At 35.3% G+C, this 24551-nt stretch overlaps 1 protein-coding gene across 5 annotated transcripts in view; it reads right to left on the bottom strand.

Moving 5' to 3' along the window:
* Marf (Mitochondrial assembly regulatory factor) overlaps positions 1–23308 on the bottom strand; it is a 56193-nt gene extending 32885 nt beyond the window's left edge. The window contains exons 1-8 of one of the 5 annotated variants that reach the window (XM_071589610.1): positions 23207–23308; positions 22861–22913; positions 21390–21634; positions 19213–19339; positions 14910–15072; positions 10910–11140; positions 5522–5629; positions 5401–5421 (exon numbers count right to left, since the gene is read on the bottom strand). In XM_071589610.1, the coding sequence (XP_071445711.1) occupies positions 5401–5421; positions 5522–5629; positions 10910–11140; positions 14910–15072; positions 19213–19339; positions 21390–21585 (846 nt within the window). In that variant the 5' untranslated portion in view covers positions 21586–21634; positions 22861–22913; positions 23207–23308. The remainder of the gene's footprint in view (positions 1–5400; positions 5422–5521; positions 5630–10909; positions 11141–14909; positions 15073–19212; positions 19340–21389; positions 21635–22860; positions 22914–23206) is intronic. The other 4 variants (XM_071589608.1, XM_071589609.1, XM_071589612.1 and 1 more) reach the window with 4 other exon arrangements.
* Between the last annotated feature and the right edge of the window lie 1243 nt (positions 23309–24551).

The following is a 24551-nucleotide window of genomic DNA, read 5'->3' as shown; positions in this document are numbered from 1 at the left end:
ACTGGAAAAAAGAAAGTGAACATACATTTTGTATCAATGTGTTTTCATCCCATGCCAGTGAATTTTATCATACAGGTCAGTTTATCTGAAACATGCACATTTCTAGAAGCATCAAAGTTTTAAAAAGCACCTATATAAAGCTTAAATATAGGATTAAGTTCATTCTCTCAATTAATATAATGAAACCATTAAAAGTAAAATCCAAGAGAAATGATTAAAATTCACCTTAAATAATTTTCTGTGTTTTCTAAAAGATAGCTGGCTGCAAATGTCGTTCTCTTCACTCAAAAGGAAGAGAGAGTTCAGAAAGGATTTCTTGGGACTTTTAAGGAGTTACTATACTATTTTCTAAATCTAGGAAACTTGGGCTAAATGGCCTCGTAAAATAAAAAATTTAAAGAAATTCTCCTATGACCATAATAAATAAGCATTACTCATCCAAAAGGAAAACTATAAATTGCTGGGATGGGTTGTGGGAAGAGTAGTACCAAGAAAATTACCAACCACAACCTTTCCACCAGATTACACTTCTGTTAAGGTTTGTCAGAATGCTACTGCCTTGCCAGTGACCAACAACAACACACACACAATCAGCCCAAATGGAATCCTTCACAGGGTTAAAGGAGCCTGGGTTAGCAGAGTCTCTCCAACTCTGTGAAAGATCCCATTTTGTATAATTACATATTAATTGGTTAAGCCAGAATGACGCATAGCGACAATTCCAGTTATTCATTTACAGAATAGAACATATTATTTTTTAAAAGGTTAAGCAGCTTTTTCTTGAAAACAGGTACTTTTGTTTCATATTTGATTTCATGGGTAAGTTTAATGAATAACCTTAAGCCCATTCCTTTGGGCCCATGAGCAGTATTGTGTGTCCTGACAAATGGTTGGTGCAGGTCATTGCAGGTCCTTGTGTAGTGACTATGGTAATTGTGGTTGGACTTGTACTGGGAAATATTACCCTTTGCATGTAAGATGACATTGAATATTTATATGCAAGGTACTGGTAAAACACCAAGTCTTTTGAAGAGAGGTTTACATGGTGCATTGCTCATTATAAGTATAATCCTCTTTTGGATTTTGAAGATTATGCTCACATGGGGAGAGGAGCCCCAGAAGAGGATACTGAAAGTAACGCGAGAATAAAATTCACCATAGTAAATGGATAGAAAGACCTCTAAATTTACAGAATATCTAATATTTCTAATGAGGAAGCATAGGGAGCATAACTTTCTACATAATTTGAAAATGTGTACCTCCCAAGACATGTTTCTATGCAGGATTACTCCCAGGAATTGGGTACTGGAATTTTGGGGAATGCTCACACCTTCTACATCTACTGAGATTGCAGATGAAACTTTGTTTTAATTGGTAAAATAAATCAGGCTGGACTTATTTATATTGGGTTTTAAGAAGTTATGAAGACACCATTAATTGAAAATCTGAGCTACTTCGGCTGCTCTTTCTGTCAAGCTGTCTACTGAGGAGGCTGACACAATGATATTTGTATCATCAGCATACAGTATTGGGTCCATCCCCTTAATGAACTTAAGCTTGTCTGGGAGATCATTGATATAGATTAAAAATATAATAGGACCAAGTACAGAACCCTGGGGAACACCCAGTGTTACTTCTCTACCAGGGGAAACAAATTTGGAGCCATTTCTTGAGAGCTCGACATACTGATGCTGTTCACTTTGATAAGAGATTCAATCCATTTGTAGGGTGTGCCTCTTATACCATAGCATTTCAGTTTATACAGGAGTAACTGATGATTGACGAAGTTAAAAGCTTTAGTGAAATCAAAAAATAATCCTAAAGTTTCAGTTCTATCATCCAATCCTAAAAGTATTTGATCCACCATGTGATATGTGGCTGTTGTAGTGGGCCTTGTTTTTCTAAATCCATGTTAACATGTTGATAATAGGTTATATGTTTCAAGATATGATACTAGACTATGATAAAAAACTATTTCAAATATTTTCCAATCCATCACAGCAATGTATAGTTTTCCTTTTGGATAAGTGGCGCTAATTTATTATGGCCATAGAAGATTTTCTTTAAATTTTTTATTTTCTTAATGTTCCACTATTCATATAACATTATTTTTTACCATGAAAAAAGTAAAAAACAGTTGTGTATTCATAAAATAATAGAATAATGCTCGGGTTCATTTTTCTTCAAATAAATTAAAATACCATTACGATCAGCAGATTCAGAAATAGAACTATTATAAAAAACTTAATGATACACTCAAACGACCCAAAGTTTTGATAATACCGTCTAAAAATGCTCTCTCCTATTTGATGGGAAGCCTTATATGAACTTCTTATCATGAAAACATCATACCATCAGAGAGACAATCAAAAATTCTCCAGATCATGGTTAGCTCGGATGAGGAGCTTGTCTTTATGGCTCAATAAAACTAGATATTTTTTAAATACTTGATAAATATCTTCAACCCCCATTTTTGGAAGACGTCAGCAACAATTTTACATTACTAATAAAAAGGTGAACTAAGTAGAAGATGGCATCCTGACTCATTTTTAACAACACATTTTGGTTTCATCAAAAAAAGCGAACAAAAGGCAGATAAGTGTTTGCATACACACAATGAACAATGGGCGTGGGGCATTGGTTTTTAGCTTTAGGTTCAAAAGGCTGCTGAACTACAGTTATTGCATCAATTTTTTTTTTTGAGTCACACGATGAACTGAAAAATCTAATATGGATCACGAGCATTATTATTCTCACTGATTCGGAAATTCACCTTTTTTTTCTCTTCCATAGCACCCAATCTGAGAAAATTCTTCAAAGCCACTAAAACAATGTAAACTAATGCATGCCAGAGTACTTCACATGCAACTCAGTCAAACATGTTACTGAAAATAAGATTGAAGTAAAGCTTATACTTGACAAATTTAAGCATGAAAGAATGCAACAGAAAATTAATTTGAAGACGTAGGTCCATTAAAGAATAAAAGCAAAGACCTAATGAATTCCAAATCAAGGTATCGACATGTGAGTAGTAGTAGTTGTAGGAGAGGTGACCGACAGCTGAGGTCATACATTGGCATTAGCCTACTCTTAACGAAAGGCACCAATGGGTCTGCAGATTAACGTCCCATCTGGCAGACGGTGTACTCTAAGTGCCCTCAACAAAGCACCTTAAGCAGGATCGGAATGCCACTGAAAATTATCTGCCGCCTTTGGGATTCAAACCCAGGCCCTCTGAGTCAGTACATTAGCCACCACACCATCCCGATCCTCCTCCTACATGTGAGGAGTGAGTATCTAGTCCTGAAGAACACTGATACATCAAGATCAATTTTTCATCATATTGACCTGATGGATACGGCAGAAACAAATATGTTTATGGACATCAGACATAGTTAACTTATGAAAATACAGTCAACCCTCACTAATATGGACTACCACATTATGTGGACAGCATCCAGCTCTGAGAATGAATTATTCTCATTGTGCAAGATAACCACTGTATGTTTTCCGGGTGGTTTACCATATAAACATTAAAAAAATCTTTTTCGCCTCATACTCAAATGGGGAAAAAAATTGCAGAAGCAGAAATAAAACAATCCCTCAAAAAATATCAGTATGATAATGCCATCACACATGATACACTGCTCTATGTGAAGGAGAGTATTAAGAGAGTAAAGCTAGTTCCCGATGGAGCTGAACTACAATGCACACTGATTGGTCAGTTCGGGTCTTGAGACCAGAACCACAACCAGAACAAAACAAAAATCATTGACTCCAGAAACATAATTAATAACTACTAAGTTAGGTGTTTTTCACAACTCAAATTAGATAGTATATACCACTGAATATTAATCATCGAATTAAATCTCCTAGATTGTGAGTTAGTAAATTTTGATAGGAGAAGGCAGCCACTGAAAATTAATGCACAAAAGTCTTGTCTTACAAACATTTTTTTATCTACCTATGCTCTGATTTATCAACATATTTACACATCGTATAGACTTACAGTTGTTACTTTAGATAATCATTTTATAGGGGTTTAATGCTGGTTTGTAAGTAGAAAAAATCCCACACACTCAATAAGCCCTTATACCATCTTTTTAATCATTAAGTCTGCTTTCTGCAAAAGTGTAATTTATTGTAATTTATTACGCTCATGATGTTTGATTAATAATCATAGCTCCAGTAAGCTGGATTACCTACTATCGAGGTATACACGCAATGTGCTGACAAAGGGTAGTACAATGCCTCGAATCACTGAAAATGTTTACATAGTAATGCAATGAGTGATGCCTATATTGTCATATTGTAGTGAGTTGATTACCTCTAGAGTGTCATTATCAGGCAAATTTATTTCCCATTCACCCCAATTAATTTAGAGTGTACTGTGCCTAAGTTTCATTGTGTTATAAAATGTAATCTGTTACACAGATATATGGTCCATCATTGCTTGTGTTTAATCAGAACCTATGAGAGAAAGTTTTACCAAATATTTTTATAGAGAAAAGGAAAAATGACATAGCTCCTGCTCATGCAAAACTGAGCTCATGATAAATGACTTCTTACAATGTGAAGAAATGATGAATAATATCCATCAGGTTGATCTAAATGAATAAACATGACAGATTCAACATGCATTATAACTACTTGTCTCTAAATTTAAATATGAAATTGGGTGGAATCCACAACTTGTTCATTTCTGTTTCTCAAAATTGAAAATATGAAAGGTAGTCAAATGAGCCCTAATATACAAAGACACGAGACCAGCCCATGGGCCAAGAAGGACATAACCCAACATCTGCATGCCCTTGTGAGTCACTGTGCAGTTCTCCTCCAACCACAGCAATGTCAGTGTTGATACGTAGAAAGTGTCACCACCTTTCACGCGGACTGTGTGCTATGGAGGGCGTTCGGTTTGCATTTGACTGCCCCTTATAACTGAAAATAAGGGTTTCCCAGCCAAAACTACTTCCCACATGTGATACCAAGCCTTTGCGTACTCTTTAAAATGTCAACAGCTCAATAACCCTAACTACTCAAACCAGAACCAAGACTGAGAAAAAAAGTTAAGAATGATCCCTGCACCAGAAACCAAAGGTAGAACTGGCCCATCACTAGTATCTTGCCATGCAAAGGTATTGCCATAATCTCAATATAATTCATAAAATGAGAGTCAATATTGGTGGGAAATAAGATAAGAGTCCTGGCTAAGTGGTGCAGTAGAATATTTTAAGAACCTAAAGGGTGGTAACTTGCTTTAGAAATTTAAAACCAATGCATTAAACAAAGCCAGAGCAGAAATAAATCTTAAACCCATGCAAATACATTCCGTTTCTGCTGTTTGACAAGACAAAACCAAAACATAATGTCAAGGTGGTGGAAGTATGATGGCCTTACCTCACTTTGTTCATTACGCTGCTTTAACATTTAAATTAAAAAAATGTGATTAGTATTTATTAAAATAAGGATTTAAATGCTGATGTAAAGTTACGCTAACAAAAAAACTCATTAAACTTACTTGATCCAAGTACTCTGGTTCTGAGGCTGATGCATCCCATCGATTATTTAAAATGAAAATGTTAGGCTTTGAAAGTCGCAACGATACCTTGTGGAAGAAATTTTTTTCCTGGAGTGAAAAAGAATAGGGTAATATTAGTGGAATAATATACAACACGCTCCTTAAATTTCTTCATAAAACTACAAAAATTAAAGATAGAAAACAGATTGAAACAACGATTAAAAATAAATACTTAATTAACTGTGAATAAATTATGCAATCAGAAAAAACATTCTGCAACTAGGAATAATTTTGGATGAATTTGGAGCACATGAGACACACACATCTCAACTGCTTCAATTTACTATCTAATACCCAGTTTTACTATATCCCACAAATTTTTGACGAGAGAAAATATGAATTCTCCACGGACTTCATTCACTTAATTTTGACGATAACATGTGAACCATTGCTGACTGACAAAATAGGTTTTTAGAAAGGAGAGCAATTCAATTGTTTCAGACTCCAAATTTTTAAGGATAAAAATTCATTTAACAGTGTTCTGCACTGCCATTTATACTCTTCATTTCCCTAATGTAATCCAGCATACACTGCTTAATTGACACATGCAGATATTTCAGCATTTTCACCTTTAACACACACATACATCCTCGTACACATAATGAATAAACAAATGTATTTTTTTAAATTTTGTTGACAAACCTAAATAAAAATCCTGCTTAGAGAAGAGAGATACCCCTCCTGTAGTTCTGGAGCACTGCAGTTGTATTTTATGACTTTTTTAAGCATCTAGATGCTAACCATGCAACAACACCCTTTTGCATGGTTTCTATCTTATATTATGGAAATATACAAATGAGTAAAGACTATTGGTACAGGTTCATTATGGCTGTAAATATAAAGCCAACATGACCCTGCCAGAAACCTACATTTCCTTGATGACAAACTGTTAAAAATAGAAAAGTACTCAACATATATTAAAAAATAGTAACTAGAAGTGCTAGTGACAAAAATAATTTTTATTTTGGAGTGTTTATGAGTGCACAATATTGTTAAGCTGTTTCAAAGAAGTAAATACATAACGATGATTACCCTGTTGCGATGCAGAATTAGGTACACAACTGTTTCATATTGCGATAAATGGTTCTTTACTTTCTTTCAGAATACATAATTCATCAAAATTAGATTTAAACTAAAATATTTATATTAAAAATATTACATTAAAATATTATATTAAATATTTACATTAACAAATAGCTACATTTATCATTCATGTTGACTTTAAATGTAGAAAATATACGTCATTTTTTCTCCTACTGCCAATCATCTATTTCCTGGTTAAATAAAATTAATTCTCCAAAATATTCCAGGTTTTTCACAGGATTCTTTCAAGTTTTTTCGTATTCACAGTTCTAAAGGATGGCTGTCCACCCTAGTTCTACATAGTGCAAACCTCTGTTACCTGGGAAAACCCAAGAGAGCATTTTCCACACACACAACTCAAGCAATGAAACAAAAGCGTACATTCAGTACATGATTCACTTACACCATAAATACATACAAGAACAAGGGACCTACGCCCAGTCACAACTTTGGTAGCAAATTCATGAAATTGTCCTTTGATTATATCAAATCTTGTGAAGATCATTATAAATCTACCAGAGTATTACTACACTGAAGACCATTACCTGAAATTGTATTTTTATTTGATAAGATGACAAATGATATTTTTGAATTTAAATTTATGATATGTAGTCTATGTATAAGACATTATATTCTTGCTATCAATGCATTCACGTGCTAACATCATTAATATGTCAGAGATGTTTGTTAAATTGATTGCCTAGCTGTCAACTTAAAAAACTATCATAAAAGTGAAGTACAATTAGGCATTGTTTATAATGAAAACCTACGAGCACAATATACACATAATCCATGCCTCTTAACATTCCATTGCTGATCCATCACAATTGTTGGCATATTCATCTTTGGTTCTGCACAAACATTAATGCATTTATTCTTAATCTCTCCACAAATTTCCATCACCTTGATGTATTTCTCTGCACAGAATAGCTCCATTCTTAAGGGGCTATGCATCCTCATCACAAATTCCGTTAAACTATTGAAATCATTTTTGAATCAAAATTTAACTCCAGGTGATGTATACCAGCTCAGGCCCCCAAATTCTATCTTACTTTCTAATCCTCATTCAATATTTGTGTCCGATTGATAACATTTCTAATTTAGCATTTAAATTCTTGACTTGCTGATTTACCACTTTGGTAGACTTTCTAAGGTTTTAATCAAATAAATGACCATAATACCAAATTCAAGAATCAAAGAAGTGGCTGCTTATCATTTTTGGTAGTACATTGAGTTTTGATTCAGCTGCATTCCAGCTCAAAACAAACTGATTAAAAAGAACATAATTCCATTCACAGCAGATTAAATCATGTCACGACAGCTGATTATTAAAATACAAGATATAATGAATAACTGATAGTAGCACCATTCTACTGGATAAAATTATTTTACAACCGGGTTTCGATGTATTACCTCATCATCGGCTGATGACGAGGGAATACATCGAAACCCAGTTGTAAAATAAATTTTATCCAGCAGAATAGTGCTACTATCAGTTGTTCGTTTCCGCTACATCACACCTGAAACTACTCAAAATACAAGGCAATTATGTCTGGCAAACTTTAATTAAATTTTTTACACTATATTATTTGTCAAGAGGTTTTTAGCAGGAGGAAATGAGTTGATAACACTGATTAATAATATTGATAGCAATGGACATTGAGTAAGAATGTTAAAAAAGATTAGTAAAAACTTACATTTGGAAAATGACTTGGTATAGTGTCAAAACTTAGTCATTGAAGCAAAGTGTTAAGTGCAGATTGAAGGTTTTTGAGAGGTGATTGTGGAGAAGGATAGAAACAGTGAAATGGACATAGGAAAACAGAGGAAGAAGTACTAGGAATGGTGGGGGAGGAGCAAGGGTTGTTGGAAGATAACCCAAGGAGGCAGGAAAATGGCGAAAGGGTATCTTGAGGGGTGATGGAATGTTTGTGAAAAAGACTGAAAAGAGGGAGAAAATTTATAGTGGGGGGAGGAAAAGAATAGGCACTATGAACAGAACTGAGGGAAATAGAAAGCATAGAAAATTGATGAAGGTTTTATTGCAGTGTAAGATATCACACTGTGCCTTGTTAGTTGTTGCTTAGAAACCTATTGGTGTTTAGTCAGCACCCACCTAAAACCTAACTTTCATAGAAGACTACAAGATAATTATGTACTTGTATCATGAGAGGGAGAGTTCCAGGAAATATTTTTCCATGCGATGGTAAAAACATACTTAATTGCACTCTCCTAGCACAGATCAAAATCAATCCTTAGATAGTTCACTCACTTTTGATACATTACATAATCTTGGTGCATTATGCCGTGAGGCACTGCATAATAATAATACTTTATTCATTTTAAAAAATGGTACAAACATATTATATGTCATCAATATAAACATTATTGAATATATAAAAATAAGATCTTAAGTGTGATGAAGATTTTCATAAAAGAATTCATCCAAAGAGTACGAGGTCTGTTCAAAACGTATTGCGAATTATTAATGTTCACGAATTACTTATATTTAATTTTTTTGTGGCATTGTGTTGGTACTTATGTCTCTCACTTATGCCGAAAAGTTCAACCATTTTGAATGCTCAGTTAATTGTTGGCAGCTGTTTTGCTTGCACGTGTTTTGGCTTGTCTTTGATTTTTGCCTGTTCCAAAAAAATGGATCAAAGAATCTGTATCAAATTTTGCGTAAAAAACTAAATTAACTGTGCGGATGCATTCCAAATGTTGACTGTGGCATATGGAGAAGCTAACTTGGACCGAAGCAATGTTTATCTGTGGTTCAAAGTGTTCTCAGAGGGCCGAGAAGATGTGAAGGACGAAGAGCGTGCCGGCCACCCAAGCACGTCAACAAAAGACAAAAACATTGATGAAGTGAAGAAAATAGTGATGGCCAATCGTCGAATCACCATTAGAGAAGTTGCTGAGGACCTAAACATATCGATTAGCTCGTGCCATTCGATTTTTACCAATGATTTGGGCATAACATGGGTTGCTGCAAAATTTGCACCAAAATTGCTCAATTTCGACCAAAAACAACAATGCATTAACATTGCCAATGAGGTGCTACGCGAAAACCCAAATTTGCTCCAGAGGGTCACAACTGGTGACGAATCATGGGTTGATGGTTATGAAGTGGAAACTAAAGCTCAATCATCAAAATCGAAGCTGCAGTACAAGCCAAGACCAAACATGGTGCACCAAGTTCAGGCGAATGTGAAAGTTTTGCTTACAGTTTTCTTCGATTGCAGGGACTTGGTGCACCATGAGTTCTTGTCACAAGGTAAAACGGTAAACACAGAATATTATCTGCAAGTTATGTGCAATTTGTGAAAAGCAATTCCCCACAAACATCCCGATTTGTGGAAGAACAAATATTGGCTTTCGCACCAAGACAACGCCCCTGCTCACACATCGTTACCTGTTTGCAAATTTTTGGCCTAAAACAACACACTAATGATGCTGCAGCCACCGTATTCCCCAGATCTGGCCCCCAGTGACTTTTTCTTGTTCCCAAAACTGAAGAGGCCCATGAAAGGATGACACTACCCTACGATTTACGAGATAAAGACTGCATCCAAGGAGGAGCTGAGCAAGATCAAAAAAATGATTTTTTTAAGTGCTTTGAGGATTGGAAAAAACATTGGCACAAGTGTATAATATCTAATGAGGATTACTTTGAAGGGGACAAAATAGATATTAATGAATAAATAAATTATTTTTGAATATACACAAGTCGGGCTACATTTTGAACAGACTTCGTTAGGTAGATGAGCAAGTAACCAGGTATACATACTTTCCTTGAAGCTCTGGATACAGTCTGATTTCAACTGAGTAGGCAGACAGTTATACAGTCATATGCTCACAGGATAATACAAGGATATTTAATATAAGGATAATTTCCAAGATGTAAATTATCCTTATATTAAATATCATGATTCTGGGTCTCAAGAAAATATTTAAAGAAAATAAGGATGAAGAATGATCACCAATAAATTTTAGAGTCACATTTTTATAGGAGATACTTGAAAATCCAAAAATCATATATTTCGATACCTTTCACCCATCAAATTCTCACAAGAGTACACACCCATGAGCACTCAACTGAATGAAAATCAAAATCTAATATAAAGGTACACCTAGAATCACATTTACTGTAATTTATAAATAACATTTAAAAAGAGGTAAATAAACATATTTAAACGCAGATATGAAGACATGTTTTCTCCAACCACTGGCTAAACTTACAGTGACCATAAGAGTTGACTCTGCATTGGCAACCAGGACAAAAACATCTGCATCCAAACAATGGCGATCGATCCATTCATCCAGGTTAGGTGACACATCAATACCTGGGGAGTCCACAAACACTACATCATCTCGCAGTAAAAGGCACTTCTCTTTCGGCCAGAATATTCTTACTAGCTGGCTTTCAGAAAGTTTCTCCTTGCACAGTGCATGCGCTAGTTGCCCCACTGACTGCAATCAAAAATAAAATCATTCAGATCATATTTTCCCCTTTGTTTCTCAAACTACAATTAGTATTCGTTTATGTCATTTTAAAATTTGATGTTTTTCTCACACAATATATAAACCAAATATTCTTATGTCATCCAAAAGCTTTTTGAAGTACAATCGAACACAGTTAAATCCAACCATATTAAAGAGGGTCTTTAGTAACCCTAATGTCAGCCACTTTCAACTTCTCTTGAGTCAAGAGAATTGGAAGTTGTTGAATGAGAATAACTCCCTGAACAGGAACTTTGACCTCTTCTACGGAACGTTTTTGTTTCACTTTGAACCAGCCTTTCCCCTTGTACCATTTAAGCACCCTAAACCCATTCAAAAAAAACTGGATCACACCAGAAATTAGGCATTTGTCCAGGGTATAACGGGTAAAATCACAATATAATATATCCTCTGCAGATAAAACACTCCACCATGAATATTCTAACTTAAAAAAGCTGTACCGTATTATGATAAAGAAATCAAAGAAAGAATATAATGATAAACTAATCTTAAATGCAACCAATAACACAAAAATGGCATGGCATATTATTAAACAAAATTCTAGATCTAATGTGGTGGAGTTACCAGACCAATTTAGGAATGCTAAAAATAAACCAGCAGATCCAATAAAACTGGCAAACGAATTCAATAGTTCCTTCTTAGAGCTACCGATGGTTAACGTACAAGATCCTCCTCATGATATCAATATCTCCTTTGCTACGTCTTACAAGCCTATTTTTCTTAAACCATGCAGCATTTCAGAGCTTTGCTCACACATTACCAAGGTGGGAAAGAAAGCCTCAACTGATATAAATGGTACATCAGGAAAAATAATTCATAATTGTAGAGATGAAATTTTAAGTCCCTTACTCTTACTTGTAAATCAGAGTCTGAGAGAAGGCATATATCCTGATACCCTCAAAGCATCCAAGATAATACCAATTTATAAAAACAAAGGGGAAAAAAATGATGTGTAAAATTATCGGCCCATATCTATAGTCCCCCAGCTAGGAAAAATATTTGAGAATTTGTTTAATAAAAGGCTAATAGAATTCCTTGGAGGTAATAACCTGCTATCCCCAAAACAATTTGGATTCAGAAAAGGGAAGTCAACAGAGCAGGCAATTTTCAATGCAGTTGACACCATCATACAACAAATTAACTCCAAGCAGAAAGTAATGGGTGTACTCTTTGACTTGTCCAGAGCATTTGATATGGTTGAGCATGATAAACTCTTGTTCAAATGTGACCAAATGGGTATTAGAGGCAAAGCACAGCAATGGTTGGGAACATACCTCAAAAATTGGCAACAAAGGGTAGCTGTCCAGAAGAATGGGAATACCTTCCTCTCTTCACCATTAGGTGTTGAAAAAGGTGTTCCTCAAGGGTCAGTGTTGGGTCCAACCTTATTTCTCATTTATATAAATGACCTACCCAAAAAATTACGTGTAAATCCTCTCGGTAACTGTGTCTTATTTGCAGATGATGTGAGCTTTGTGCTGTATCAGAAATCCTTTCAAGATTTGATGACTCTAGGTAAAACCATTATTCAAGACATGGGCATGTGGTGCTATGGGAATAACCTTATTCTCAATTAAACAAAAACTCAGGCCATGATTTTCTCTGCAAAAACCTGCCATTCTGATAAAAGTACTTCTCAGCCTATGTCAAATAACTGTAAAATTATTACCGAGTATAAATTTTTGGGAATTTATTTTGATAAATACCTGAAATGGGACCTGTACATCACAAATCTAAGCAAAAAATTAAATTTGGTGTACTATCTTCTTTCAATTCTGAAACATACTGTTAGTATGGATGTTTTAAAAACACTCTACTATGGTCTATTTTATTCTCTTGTATCATACGGTATCATAATCTGGGGAAGTGGGTCATCAACTAAGTTACCTAAAATATTTATTATTCAAAAGAAATTGCTTAGGTCCATGTGCAATAAACCCTATAGAGCCCACTGCAGACCTCTCTTTCAAAGCCTTGGCATCTTAACAGTCCCTAGTGTTTATATTTATAATTCGATAATTTTTGTAAAAAAGAACATGCATCTATTCCCATCAAATAATGGCACACACATGCCTCTGGGACCAGGACAAGAAATCATCTGCCTGTAGTGTCTGCTAGTATGACAATGATGTCCGAGGGACTTCGTTCTCTGTGCATCAAAATATTATTCAACAGGCTTCCCATTAGTTTAAAAAATGAGAAATCACTCTCTATTTTTAAAAATAAGTTATTTATGTACTTAAATGAAAAATGTTTTTACAGTACTACTTCAGTTCTGGGTAATTCTGTATTTTACATTGTGTAAATTCTTAATTATGTGTGTAGGTGTAATTTTATTTTATTTTTCTTTTCTCTGGCTAGTAATCCAGTTACTGTACCTCTTGACGTACCCTATACGATTACATAATTGTATGATATTCTGTACCATACTATGTACTTGTCAATTGGGGAAATAAAATTATTATTATTATTATTGTTTCCCTGGAGAATGTTTTAAAAACCTAGTCACCAAATTAAAATATTGTTATTTGGCATGATTCTAAGACTTTAATGAATTGGACACACTCTACTACTACTTATTCACATTGTTTATGATCCAACATTTCTAGCACAAAAACGTCAGATGGACCAAAATAACATCCACAATGATAAAGCTGAGAGAGTCTTTGTTTGGAAGAGCTCAAAATTTGCAGCAGTAGGTAAGACATTACAATTGACTTTTTTATTTACAGTTCAATTTTTTAATAGCATTTATGAGTGCATTTAAATCAATTATCAAGATACTATTTGATGAATTATTAGTGATTTTAGTATTTAAGTATTTGAAAAATTGAAATCAAGTAAAATGCATTTGCCCCACCTCTACACAAAAGCCAATCATAAATACATAGTTTTGTTTAAGTCGAGTGTGATGAATATACATATTAGCACATCACACTGTACGTGAACTATGCATAAATAATTTAGAATCAAGGATGTAGAGACTGAAAATGAACCACAAAACCTAATTATGCTGACATATTTAATGTGACAAAAACAATTAGTGAAGTCCACATTAACTTTTTCAATCTCCAACTCAGGTTCTTATGCATAAATCATTTTCAAGGCAAAGTTAAAATAAGGGTCGGGGAATAATCAATTTTTTTGTGGGTTTTATTAAGTTTATTGTGAAATAATAAAATTTTCCACTGATATTTATTCCATTTGATGCATTTCAATACCCATGCATTATCATCATCCATCCATATGATCAAAAATGATGATTCATCATGAAAATTATCCAACATTTTATCAGCCAATGGATGGACTGTTTATGAGTTCACCTCTCTTTCCTTCGCCAGCAGAGATTGTTATGAATTACTTCAAAACTTTAAAAAATTGTTTCATAATGGTATTTAAAAAAACAGCATTCAGCCCAAAGGTCGGTTTAATAAGTGAGGGCAGAGCTCACCTAGTACTAAGTCCAAAGACATGTGAAATTCACACGTTACGGTTTATTTTATTGATAAAATCAAAAGTGCACCAATGCAATGCCTGAAAATATCAAGTCCATCATGCTCCATAGTTTTGTCCACCCTGTGTGTGACGAAGGACATGTGTACTTGAACCTATCACATTGCGCATTTCATGCATAAAAATGCTACACACCAAGAATGAACCGAATAAAACCATACATTGGATACACTTAAGAAATAAAACAATATGGTGGCCAACATACCTTAACATTCTGCTTTTCTGACGAGTCTTCAGTCATCAAATATGATTCCCCATTCTCAGAACCCTCTACTTGTAGAAAACAGTTTGTTGTGTGACCAATTCCACTGGGTAAAATTTTTTCTCTTAGCATTGAATTGATAACTGTACTTTTTCCATTACTGGTCCTATAGGTAAATACAAAAAAAACAACAATTGGAGAGATTTCAATTATTACTCATTCCAACAGTCAAAATACAACGAAATTCTGTGATATATAGAATTTCCTTTCATGCACGTTTGTTTATCCTACATGAGTAATGCATGTGTACATCACCTAAAACAACACTACAGCTGTAGAATTTTTTTTATTTTGAGAACCCGTTTCATTTAATATACGTGGCTGTTAACTAAAAGGATTAAAATAAAAAACATATGGGAAATTATGTAGAAGTTGGAAATGCCACAAAAACTACATTCTGCAAATGTAGTAAAATTGCTAGAATGATGAATATTCACATTTCACAGCTGAGCCCAACGGAAAAGAAAAGGCTCAAAAACAGTAAAAAGGACTATTGCTTTTCACATTATGTACATTGCTATTTTGTCAGTCAAATGAAAAACAGTTGTGCTCCATTAAGTCCTCACAGAAGAGTTAACAGTAAAGATGAAAAGAAAAATTAAAACACATCTTTCTCCCAAATGCTATGAAAGTGCAAGGGATGCTGCAACAGTTACTTAATATGGAGTCATCTGATGACGCCCATTACAACAAAACAATTTCAAAGAGTGAAAATCATTCGCCTTGACTGAGATTTGAACCCAGATTCCTCAATGTCCAGCCGCGTGCTTCAGCCAGTTAAGCTACCAAGGCAACTGAGAGGAAGATTTCAGAGTTTGAAATGATGATGACACTTTGGTAGCGTAATTGGCTCAAGCACTTGGCCAAATATCAAGATATCTGGGTTTGAATTCTGGTCAAGGCAAATGATATTTAAACTTTTAAATTGTTGCATTGCAATATTTCTCCTACCTTGGGGCCCTCAATGGGCAATGCTTATTAACCAGGAATATTTTAAACTTCCAATGGTGAAATATACTCACTAAATTAACGGCATCACTATTTCATTAAAATCTAATATCTATAGAAGCTAAACTTAAACAAAAATGCCAATGCAAGGATTGCTTTTATTTTAATTAGGAATTGTATTTACATTTATTATATGTTTGTATAACATTGTAAAACACCCAAATATATAATTTTAAAATACTTTTCCATTCAACCACAAATTTTACATAAACCTATACATAAGACACGGGTAAAAAAAACTATAAACACAGTAATCAACCCGAAGGTCAGTTTGGTAGGTGATGGTAGAGTTCACCCAGTACTAAGTCCGACGGCATGTAAAATTCACACATCAGGGTAGGGGGGCCAGTTCCTTTCCCTGTGCCGGTTATAGTTTCCCAGGAAGATCTGGTACCCAAAAAATTACATAGCTTGGGCGGAGTTGTAGGTGCCCAGAGTCTTGCCCGGGAATCGAACCCAGGATCCTCCGGTCAGCAGTCCGACGCTCTACCCCCTGGACTACCACTATCAAAGGCACAGGTATCATCTTTAGAAATAGTCAAAGAAAATATGTGACAGTACATAAGGTCTGTACAAAAGGTCCCAACTTTATTTATTACAAAAAAAACACTCATCTAACAAATAATTGGTCAGGTTCCCTTCAAAGTAGTCTTCTCCTCAATGTATAAACTAATCCAAACAGTGCTTCCACTTTTTGAAATAGTCCTGAAATACTTCTTTCGGAGTGCTTATTAGCTCCTCTTGTCTTTTCTCAATCTGGAATGGTGGCAAATCTTTCCCCCTAGCGCAAGGTTTTTATTTTGAGAAACAGAAAAAAGTAACATGGGGCCAGGTCTGGTGAGTAGGGTGGATGGGAAAGAAGTGTGGTCTTGTTTTTTGGCTAAAAACTAACGAGTTCTGACAGACAAATGAGCCTGAGTAGCTGAGGTGGTAGAAAAAACCACTCACCGCTCCTCCAAAGTTCACGCCATTTTTGCCTGATTCTCTTTCTTAGGCATTTCATCACCCCCAGGTAGGACTCCGTGTTGACTGTCTAGCCTTTAAGTAGATATTCAACACAACCCTTTTTGCATCCAAAAAAAAGTCAACATCACCTTGACATTAGAGCAAACTTCTCAAGCTTTTTTGGGGCGGAGGGATGTTTCACCTATCCTTTACGAAGATTGCACCATTGCTTCAACGTCATATCCATATATCCATGACCGCTATGATCTTGGACAAGAAGGTTTCATCCTCTTCAGCTCGATCAAACAATTGACAGACTGGAACTCGATGTTGTTCCTCATCTGCTGTCATTAGGCGAGGCATGACTTCGGCATGGACTAAATTCATCCTCAATTTTTCAGTCAGGATTTCATAACAAGAACCAATCGAGACACCACACTCTTCTGCAAGTTCCTTGACGGTCGAATATCAATTTGCATTAATGCAATTGTTCACTTGCTCAATGTGGGGGTCATCAGTCATCATTGAGAGTCTTCCAGAATGGCCATCGTCTTCCAAACTGATTGTCATCTTCCACTGATTGCCACCCCTTTCTGAATCCCGTAAACCACTCACAGCACATGGTGCGTTTCACAGCACCCTCACCATAAGCCTCGGTAATTAACTCAAAAGTTCTTGTGAAGCATTAGCAGAGTTTCGCAGAACACGCCCCTTCAAAGAGCTCATTTCTGCAGACCTAGTTTTCAGCCGCACCCCATGAACACCCCTTCACATAAATGGCCATTACTAATCAACAAAGTGATTTAAGGTGGTAATTCAGGAAGTTTCCACGGACACAATGCCTCCAAGCGAATTAAACAATAACCAACTAGAGGCATAATATTCAAAAAGTTCAGGAACTTTTTGGACGGATCCCATAGCCCTAAACGAGGGGAGGGTTCCCTTTTGTGAGTGGTACTGAAAAAGAATGTCACTGCAGCTCAAGAAGCAGAAGAAATGGCAGAAGTAGTACAACACAAAAAGAGGCAAACATCTTTCAGCGGTTGAGAAGTGAGAATAGAAAGACAGCTCCGTTTCAATGTCTGTTCCTAAAACGTCAGATGCACTGATTTTTCAAATGAGTTCAGTGGGAGGACAGCCACACTTCCCTACTTCACTTCAAATGCTTGGATCAACATTTGCATACTTTCTTACATTTAACTCGCACAACACATACTTTGATTCTAAAAATAATGCAAAAATCTTTTGGCAAATATTTCAAGTCAGTCAGTTTGCCTAGTATTTTAATGAGCAATTTGAATGACCATACTGTTTTACAAAAGAAGTTTACTTTATGTTGAAGTATAACTTTTTGGTCACTCTAATTTCAAAATGAAATTATTTTATGGCATACCATTAGAAGTGCATATGGACTTAATTTTGCATGACACTAATATTTACATTATAGTTCCCATTTTTGTTGAACACCATTTTCTATTAGGGGCACAGCTGGAGAAATTAGATTTTATTTTTCATGAAACAAAAATTACAAATCAGTAAATATAATCAAATCAGTAAATATTTTTCATGAAACAAAAAAAAAAAAAAAAATTACAAATCAGTCGGGGATCGAGATGGTGCGGCGGCTAACGTACTGGCTTCCCACCCTGAGGGCGCGGGTTCAAATCCCGGCGGTGTTGAATATTTTCCAGAGGTATCTCGATGCCTACTTGAGGTGCTTTGTGGAGGGCACTTTGAGTGAGTACGCCGTCCGTCGGACGGGACGTTAAACTGCGGACCCCTTGGCGCCTTTCGTAAAGAGTAGGCTAATGCCGACGCCGGGTTTCTCTCCACCCTTCATCCTTTCCTATCCATCCCCTATGGCGCAAATGACCTCAGCTGTCGGTCGCCTCCCCTCAAAACTACTACTACTACAAATCAGTCACGAATATTCTCATAAATATGCTGAAAAGCAGACGCAAATCCCTAAATCTTTTTGCAACCTACACTTTGGAAGAATTTTCCCTACGTGCTGAAAGGATTTGAAAACTGAACTATTTTATGATGATAAATTATTTCATAAAGAATTGGCATTAAATAAACACTTAAATTTTAACAATTTGAGCGTTCTTAGAACACTGGCTGGATACTAACTGAACGATCACACCTAAGAAGAGATGGTTAAAACAATCACAGTTTTAAAAATTATACATACGAGGGAAGGACATGTGGACAAGGACAGAAGTGTGGATAATGATACCATCTCGGTCAACAAAGAATTGCTGCATTGTAGAAATGTCTCTTATTCACGTACCTTCCAAAGAATGCCACCTTCATATGGTCACGAGTCAATACATCTCTTATGCCCTTGACTTTTTGCACATAACTCTCAACTTCTTTTGCCTCCTCTGGAGGTATAACTTCCATTTCTTGGGAGGCATCTGAAAAATAAAATCATTTCAGATACCAATAGACTTCAATAATAATTACCTTAAATATTACAATGCCTATGAACATAAATGCACAAGTATTAAGTATAAAATACCATTAACATCACAAGGTATGACTCTGGAAAAATTTTACACAAAATAATACCAGACTTCAATTCTAGAATCAAAAAAAATATTAATTTGGGTAGGTTCTGCTATTGAGCGAGTGACTCATGTGAAAAGCCGGGTAGCCACTACTTGCAACACTTCATCCATGATAACATGTTCTTCAATATTGGAGGATAAATGATTTAAATATACAGGGTGCGGCATTTACATTTGGACAAGCACGCGTTTCCTCATAATGAGATTTCCACGCCAGGTTAGCAAAACCTTCCCCAGACTTCTCCGAAATATTATACTCAGCCACAATATTATAAGCAGTTCATCTAGGGTACCAGAAGAATCGAACTACTTCGAAATACTTATCGCCCAGCTGGAACACTTTCGATAATTGTGGCTCTTCAATTATACTCGGCACTTGTACGTTACATCTCGGCATTTTGAGGTTATTGCTGTTTACTAGATGCCTATAGCTTTCAAGAAAGCCAATTGCAACCTCCGGTGGACATACAATATGGCGGGAAATCTAAACTTGTCTGGATTTATGCCCCGCACCCTGTACATTAATTACAGTAAAAATCAGAGGCAATATTTCATAAACAAGTTTAATTACTATGGTCAACATCATTTAATGCAAATTCTTTCAGCACTGAAAACAATGAATGATAGCAAAACAGTACACTGAGAAAGTATTTTTTAATTAACAATATATGCACACATACGAGTAAAGCTTTATGGCCAGGACCTTGAAATTGAGCCAATCTCAAATACCTAAAAAGTGACATGGCAATCCAAAATTGGTGCTTCAGAAAAAGAGAAGAGTAAATTTTCTTCAATTTTCATCATTTTCCCCAAAAATTTACATTGTGAAAGAAAATAACTCAAAATTCCAAGACCACTCCTGCTTTGGTTTACTAAGTTCAAAAAATGTTAGTTAAATCATAGGTAAGTAAAACAATACTGACAATTTGTTTCACCCCATTAAACACCATGGGCAAAATAAATGGCACCAAATATAATAACCGACGTAAGATTATAGCATTCAATACAACATTTCTAGGGGTAGGCAATGAAATATTCTTCTAGATGGACAATACTTGGTTATAAAGCTGGAAGGACCACGAACATATTTTGAAGCCACCTACCATTTAAGTATTTTACAGCATAGGAAGACAAAAATGAAAACTAAAGGAATTCAATAACATTTTTACTTAATGACAGGACCCTAGTTGCAAGTCAACAACATCTCATTAGTAGTTAGTAAGTGAGGAAATGACTATCCTCAAATGATTTTCATGGAAGCAGAACTACCGCATCAGGGAGATGAAAAGTTTAAGATGCACAAGCAGATCATTAATACTGAAGCAATAATACACACTAGAATTATTCAGTAAGTTTGTAAGCTCAGGTACCAGGCGTAACACACTTGAAACTAAACAAATGAATTTTAATAGAAATTCATTACAAGCTCTCAAGTTGAGCACGTATAGTAAGGCATTATTTTCCATGAATGATCCCCCATTATGTGTTAAACTATGTGTTTTACCAATAATGTTTACCATCAGATTATTCCTTTGGTTTCCTTAAGATGAAATTTTAGTCAAATGAAACAACTGCACAACAGTTATGAATTAATAGCAACAAAAACTGCTAATTCATGCCAGAGTCCCTTGTATCAATTTTCATAATAAACCTATTGGGGGAAACTATTATAACACAGCAAAACAGTAATGTATGCAGTGGGAAGGTGCACCCCATGACCTTAGGGTGAGAGAGCCATCAGCTGGACTAGCAAGTACAGCTTCAAGCAAATCAAGATCACTTCCAACACAGTTATTGACAACACTAATCCACATTTGCTCTGAATGACCATTTCACATCACGCTCACTAAAGATGCATCAACTCTTGGGATGAACGAATAATAAGTATGTAACTTACCCTTCATATACTCCACACTGTCCTTTACATAGTCCTCTATCTCCACGAAGATGTCATTTATTTTCTTTTTGGCTCGAACAAAAATCTGAAGAGGAGAAGTATCATGGTTTCGGACATCACCAGGTGCAAGTGTGGATCTGATGCCAGGACCATCCCCAGCCATCAAGGAAACAGTGCGATTTAGATAGGCAGCCATAACTATTTCACATTAGGTCATGCAGGCAACTGAAATAAATTAAAAATAACTAGCAAATGATATTAAAAATGCAAATGTAAAAAAATTAAAGATACAAATACATAAAACCAAAAAAAAAATAATCATACACTATATGTTTCATTCCACATGAATTAATTCTAAATATTTATACACATATCCTAAATATAAACATAATATCAAGGGATATGCACGCAAATGGTTCATTCCATAGATGGTCTAACATACATTTATAATATTAAAATTGTAAATATCACACAAGTTATAATAAAAAAGTCTAATGATTTCTGTGACAAGAGTACTTTAAAACTAGAGTGAATTCAAGCTAAGTACAATAAATAAAAATGATACAAAATAGAATTCTTTCTTGTATTTAGACGTCCACATTATGTGAATGGGGAAACTGGTGTTCAAGTACCACCAAAAAACATGAAATAAGGATGTATTCAGGTATCAACCACCTTTAAAAAAATGTGGTATACTGCAAACTTTGTGTCATGAATATGCACATGGAGCGATAGATTAACATGACCAAGAAAAAGCTCGAAACAATGATAAGAAGCAAAATGTCTACAAAACTACCTGCATGTCACATTTACTTAGTTCTCTTTTAATACATCTGGCGAAATACAGGAAATCACAATGAGAAAAAAATTGCACACAGACAACAATGCAAAATAATTTAACACAATAACAACAATAGTCACAACATGAAAATATTGGTGCATGAAACTTTCTGGACGATAATAATGCCTTCAGAATGACGTAAAGCCCACTCCGATCAAACAACTTCCTGTACACTTGTGCTAATAACGGAATTACACTTCTTCAGCAAGAATTGGACCGAAGGGCGATGAACCTTAAATATGTCATGTTCACGTAATTATTATGAAACCACAATTGGCAGCTCCTAAGTTTCATGACAAACTCACTTTAAATACAATTCTCTCACGGTGTGTAAAATAACCACTCTGAATAGTGGCAGAAGAAACAAGAGAGCTGCTAGACCTTGACCAGGGCATTAAACAAAATATCCTTTTATTGTTCCAGGAAAAGCATAATAGGATCTGCAATACGTTATTTAATAATAATGTTTGCATTAGTTATACTAAGCCTCATGCAACAACGTAGGATCTTGCTAAGGATGAACAGGGATAGAAAAAAGGATTTACGATACACTCGCTGCCTGGTTTTTAAGCTCCATACGCAAGTATCAAAACGAAATATTCATTAAGTCCTCAATATAAAGATACCTACCTGTTCATTTCTGGGCATTCTTGTACATGAACCTAAATGTCATTCCCAATTGCCTAAAACGCAAGTTTAAAACAAATTAACATGATATTTTCGCACAATTAGAAAGTGATTATAACATCATTTGGGGAATTTAAGCATCATTGGGTATTTAAAATTTCACCCTTCTCGACAAAAAGGTAACGCGCAACCAACCATGCACGATTACCCAATTTGTATATAAGGGCGCTAGCATTTAGGAAATTCGAAGAATTTGCTTTAACATGTCTAATTACAGATGTTTTTCTAACAAAATACTTCAATTGATCTTACAATAACTGAAATTCAAACAACCGTTCGAGAAACTTACTCGCTGACCATCCGATTTTAACCAAATTGTTGCAATACCGGGCCCTTACCTCACTAAAGCGCAACAAAATATTACGCAGCTCTCGTGTATTTTGAGTCACAAAAGGTCAAATATTCTGCCATCGCTGCTGTATTAGGAATGTTTTAATTTAAAAAATAACCGTTTGACTACCAATGCGCGCTCATATCAATTAGAAATATTGTTTTATTATTGAAACACATATCAATTATTGTTTTGATTATTTATTATCTGGGAATGGATTTCTACTGTAAGGTCTGCGATATGGTTCTACAGTTTCTCATACTTTTCATATAGTCGAATCAATCGAGAGTTCTCTCGATACATCATAAATTTTTGATTGGCACCTTGATAAACGCGGAAGCACGAACTACTGTGGAAGTCCTTTGTATTACTTTTATAATAGCATTGTTAGTAATTTCTGAGAATGGCGGTTGAAGAGACTGCTGCATCCGCTGTAGAACTTATGTGATTAAAAACGAAGGGGCCTGGTTAGCCGATGCGACGGGATCTATTTTTTCATTTATCGCGTCATCATCAATATGTTGTGTAAACACTTACGTCATACATGTTTAGCTTTTGTCTATGATCTAAGATCACCAATACTTTTTTCGTCGTTCTTTTCTTTCAAGGCAGTTCACAATAATTGGTAAACTCAAGAGGTCCACGTATATAATTTTATATTTTGGTTATCTAGTGTGTGAAATCAAAGCTCGAAACCATTTGGGTATATTTGGCATTTTGTGCTCTTTCATGCCAGCGTATCTGGGCATTGCGTTACTACAGGGTCAATGTGCTATTTCTCAGTTTGAATGAAATGCATTTTCTCAGCTTTCTTCAACACTCCCCCATGTTGGTATTCATAAATAAGAAGTGTAGGTGTGTCTGTATATATATGTCTTAGTCAATATCAGATTTCCCACATCAATTGTTAATATTAAGTTCACATTTTTCGAAGAAAAGTTTTCGTTTGAGACATGGTCCAAACCCAAGCATATGCATAAAAATTCTTTCCTGAGGAAAATTTTAAAGGCAACCCCCATCAGGGAAATACAATATAGATTGGATAGTTGCAGTCTACCTTAAAATGGTACAGTGGTAATAATAGAAATGCTGTGGTTCATGTATCAATGAGAATATTTTACTTGCTCACTAGCAGGAATTACATCAAGTCATCTATGAGTATAAGTAGTCAAAATAGTTCACTACCCAATGAGCCACAAGTAGCTCAGAAAAACATCAGCATCATGACTGTGACTGTAAAGAAAATTAAATTACCAAGATCAAGAGGGATGTGCTAAAAAAGCAGTGATTGCTTGCAAAGAGC

This window comes from Hetaerina americana, unplaced genomic scaffold (assembly GCF_022747635.1).
Source record: "Hetaerina americana unplaced genomic scaffold, ioHetAmer1.1.p SCAF_4, whole genome shotgun sequence".
Classification (NCBI taxonomy): Eukaryota; Metazoa; Arthropoda; class Insecta; order Odonata; family Calopterygidae; genus Hetaerina; species Hetaerina americana.
This window is presented reverse-complemented; position numbering and strand designations above follow the sequence as displayed.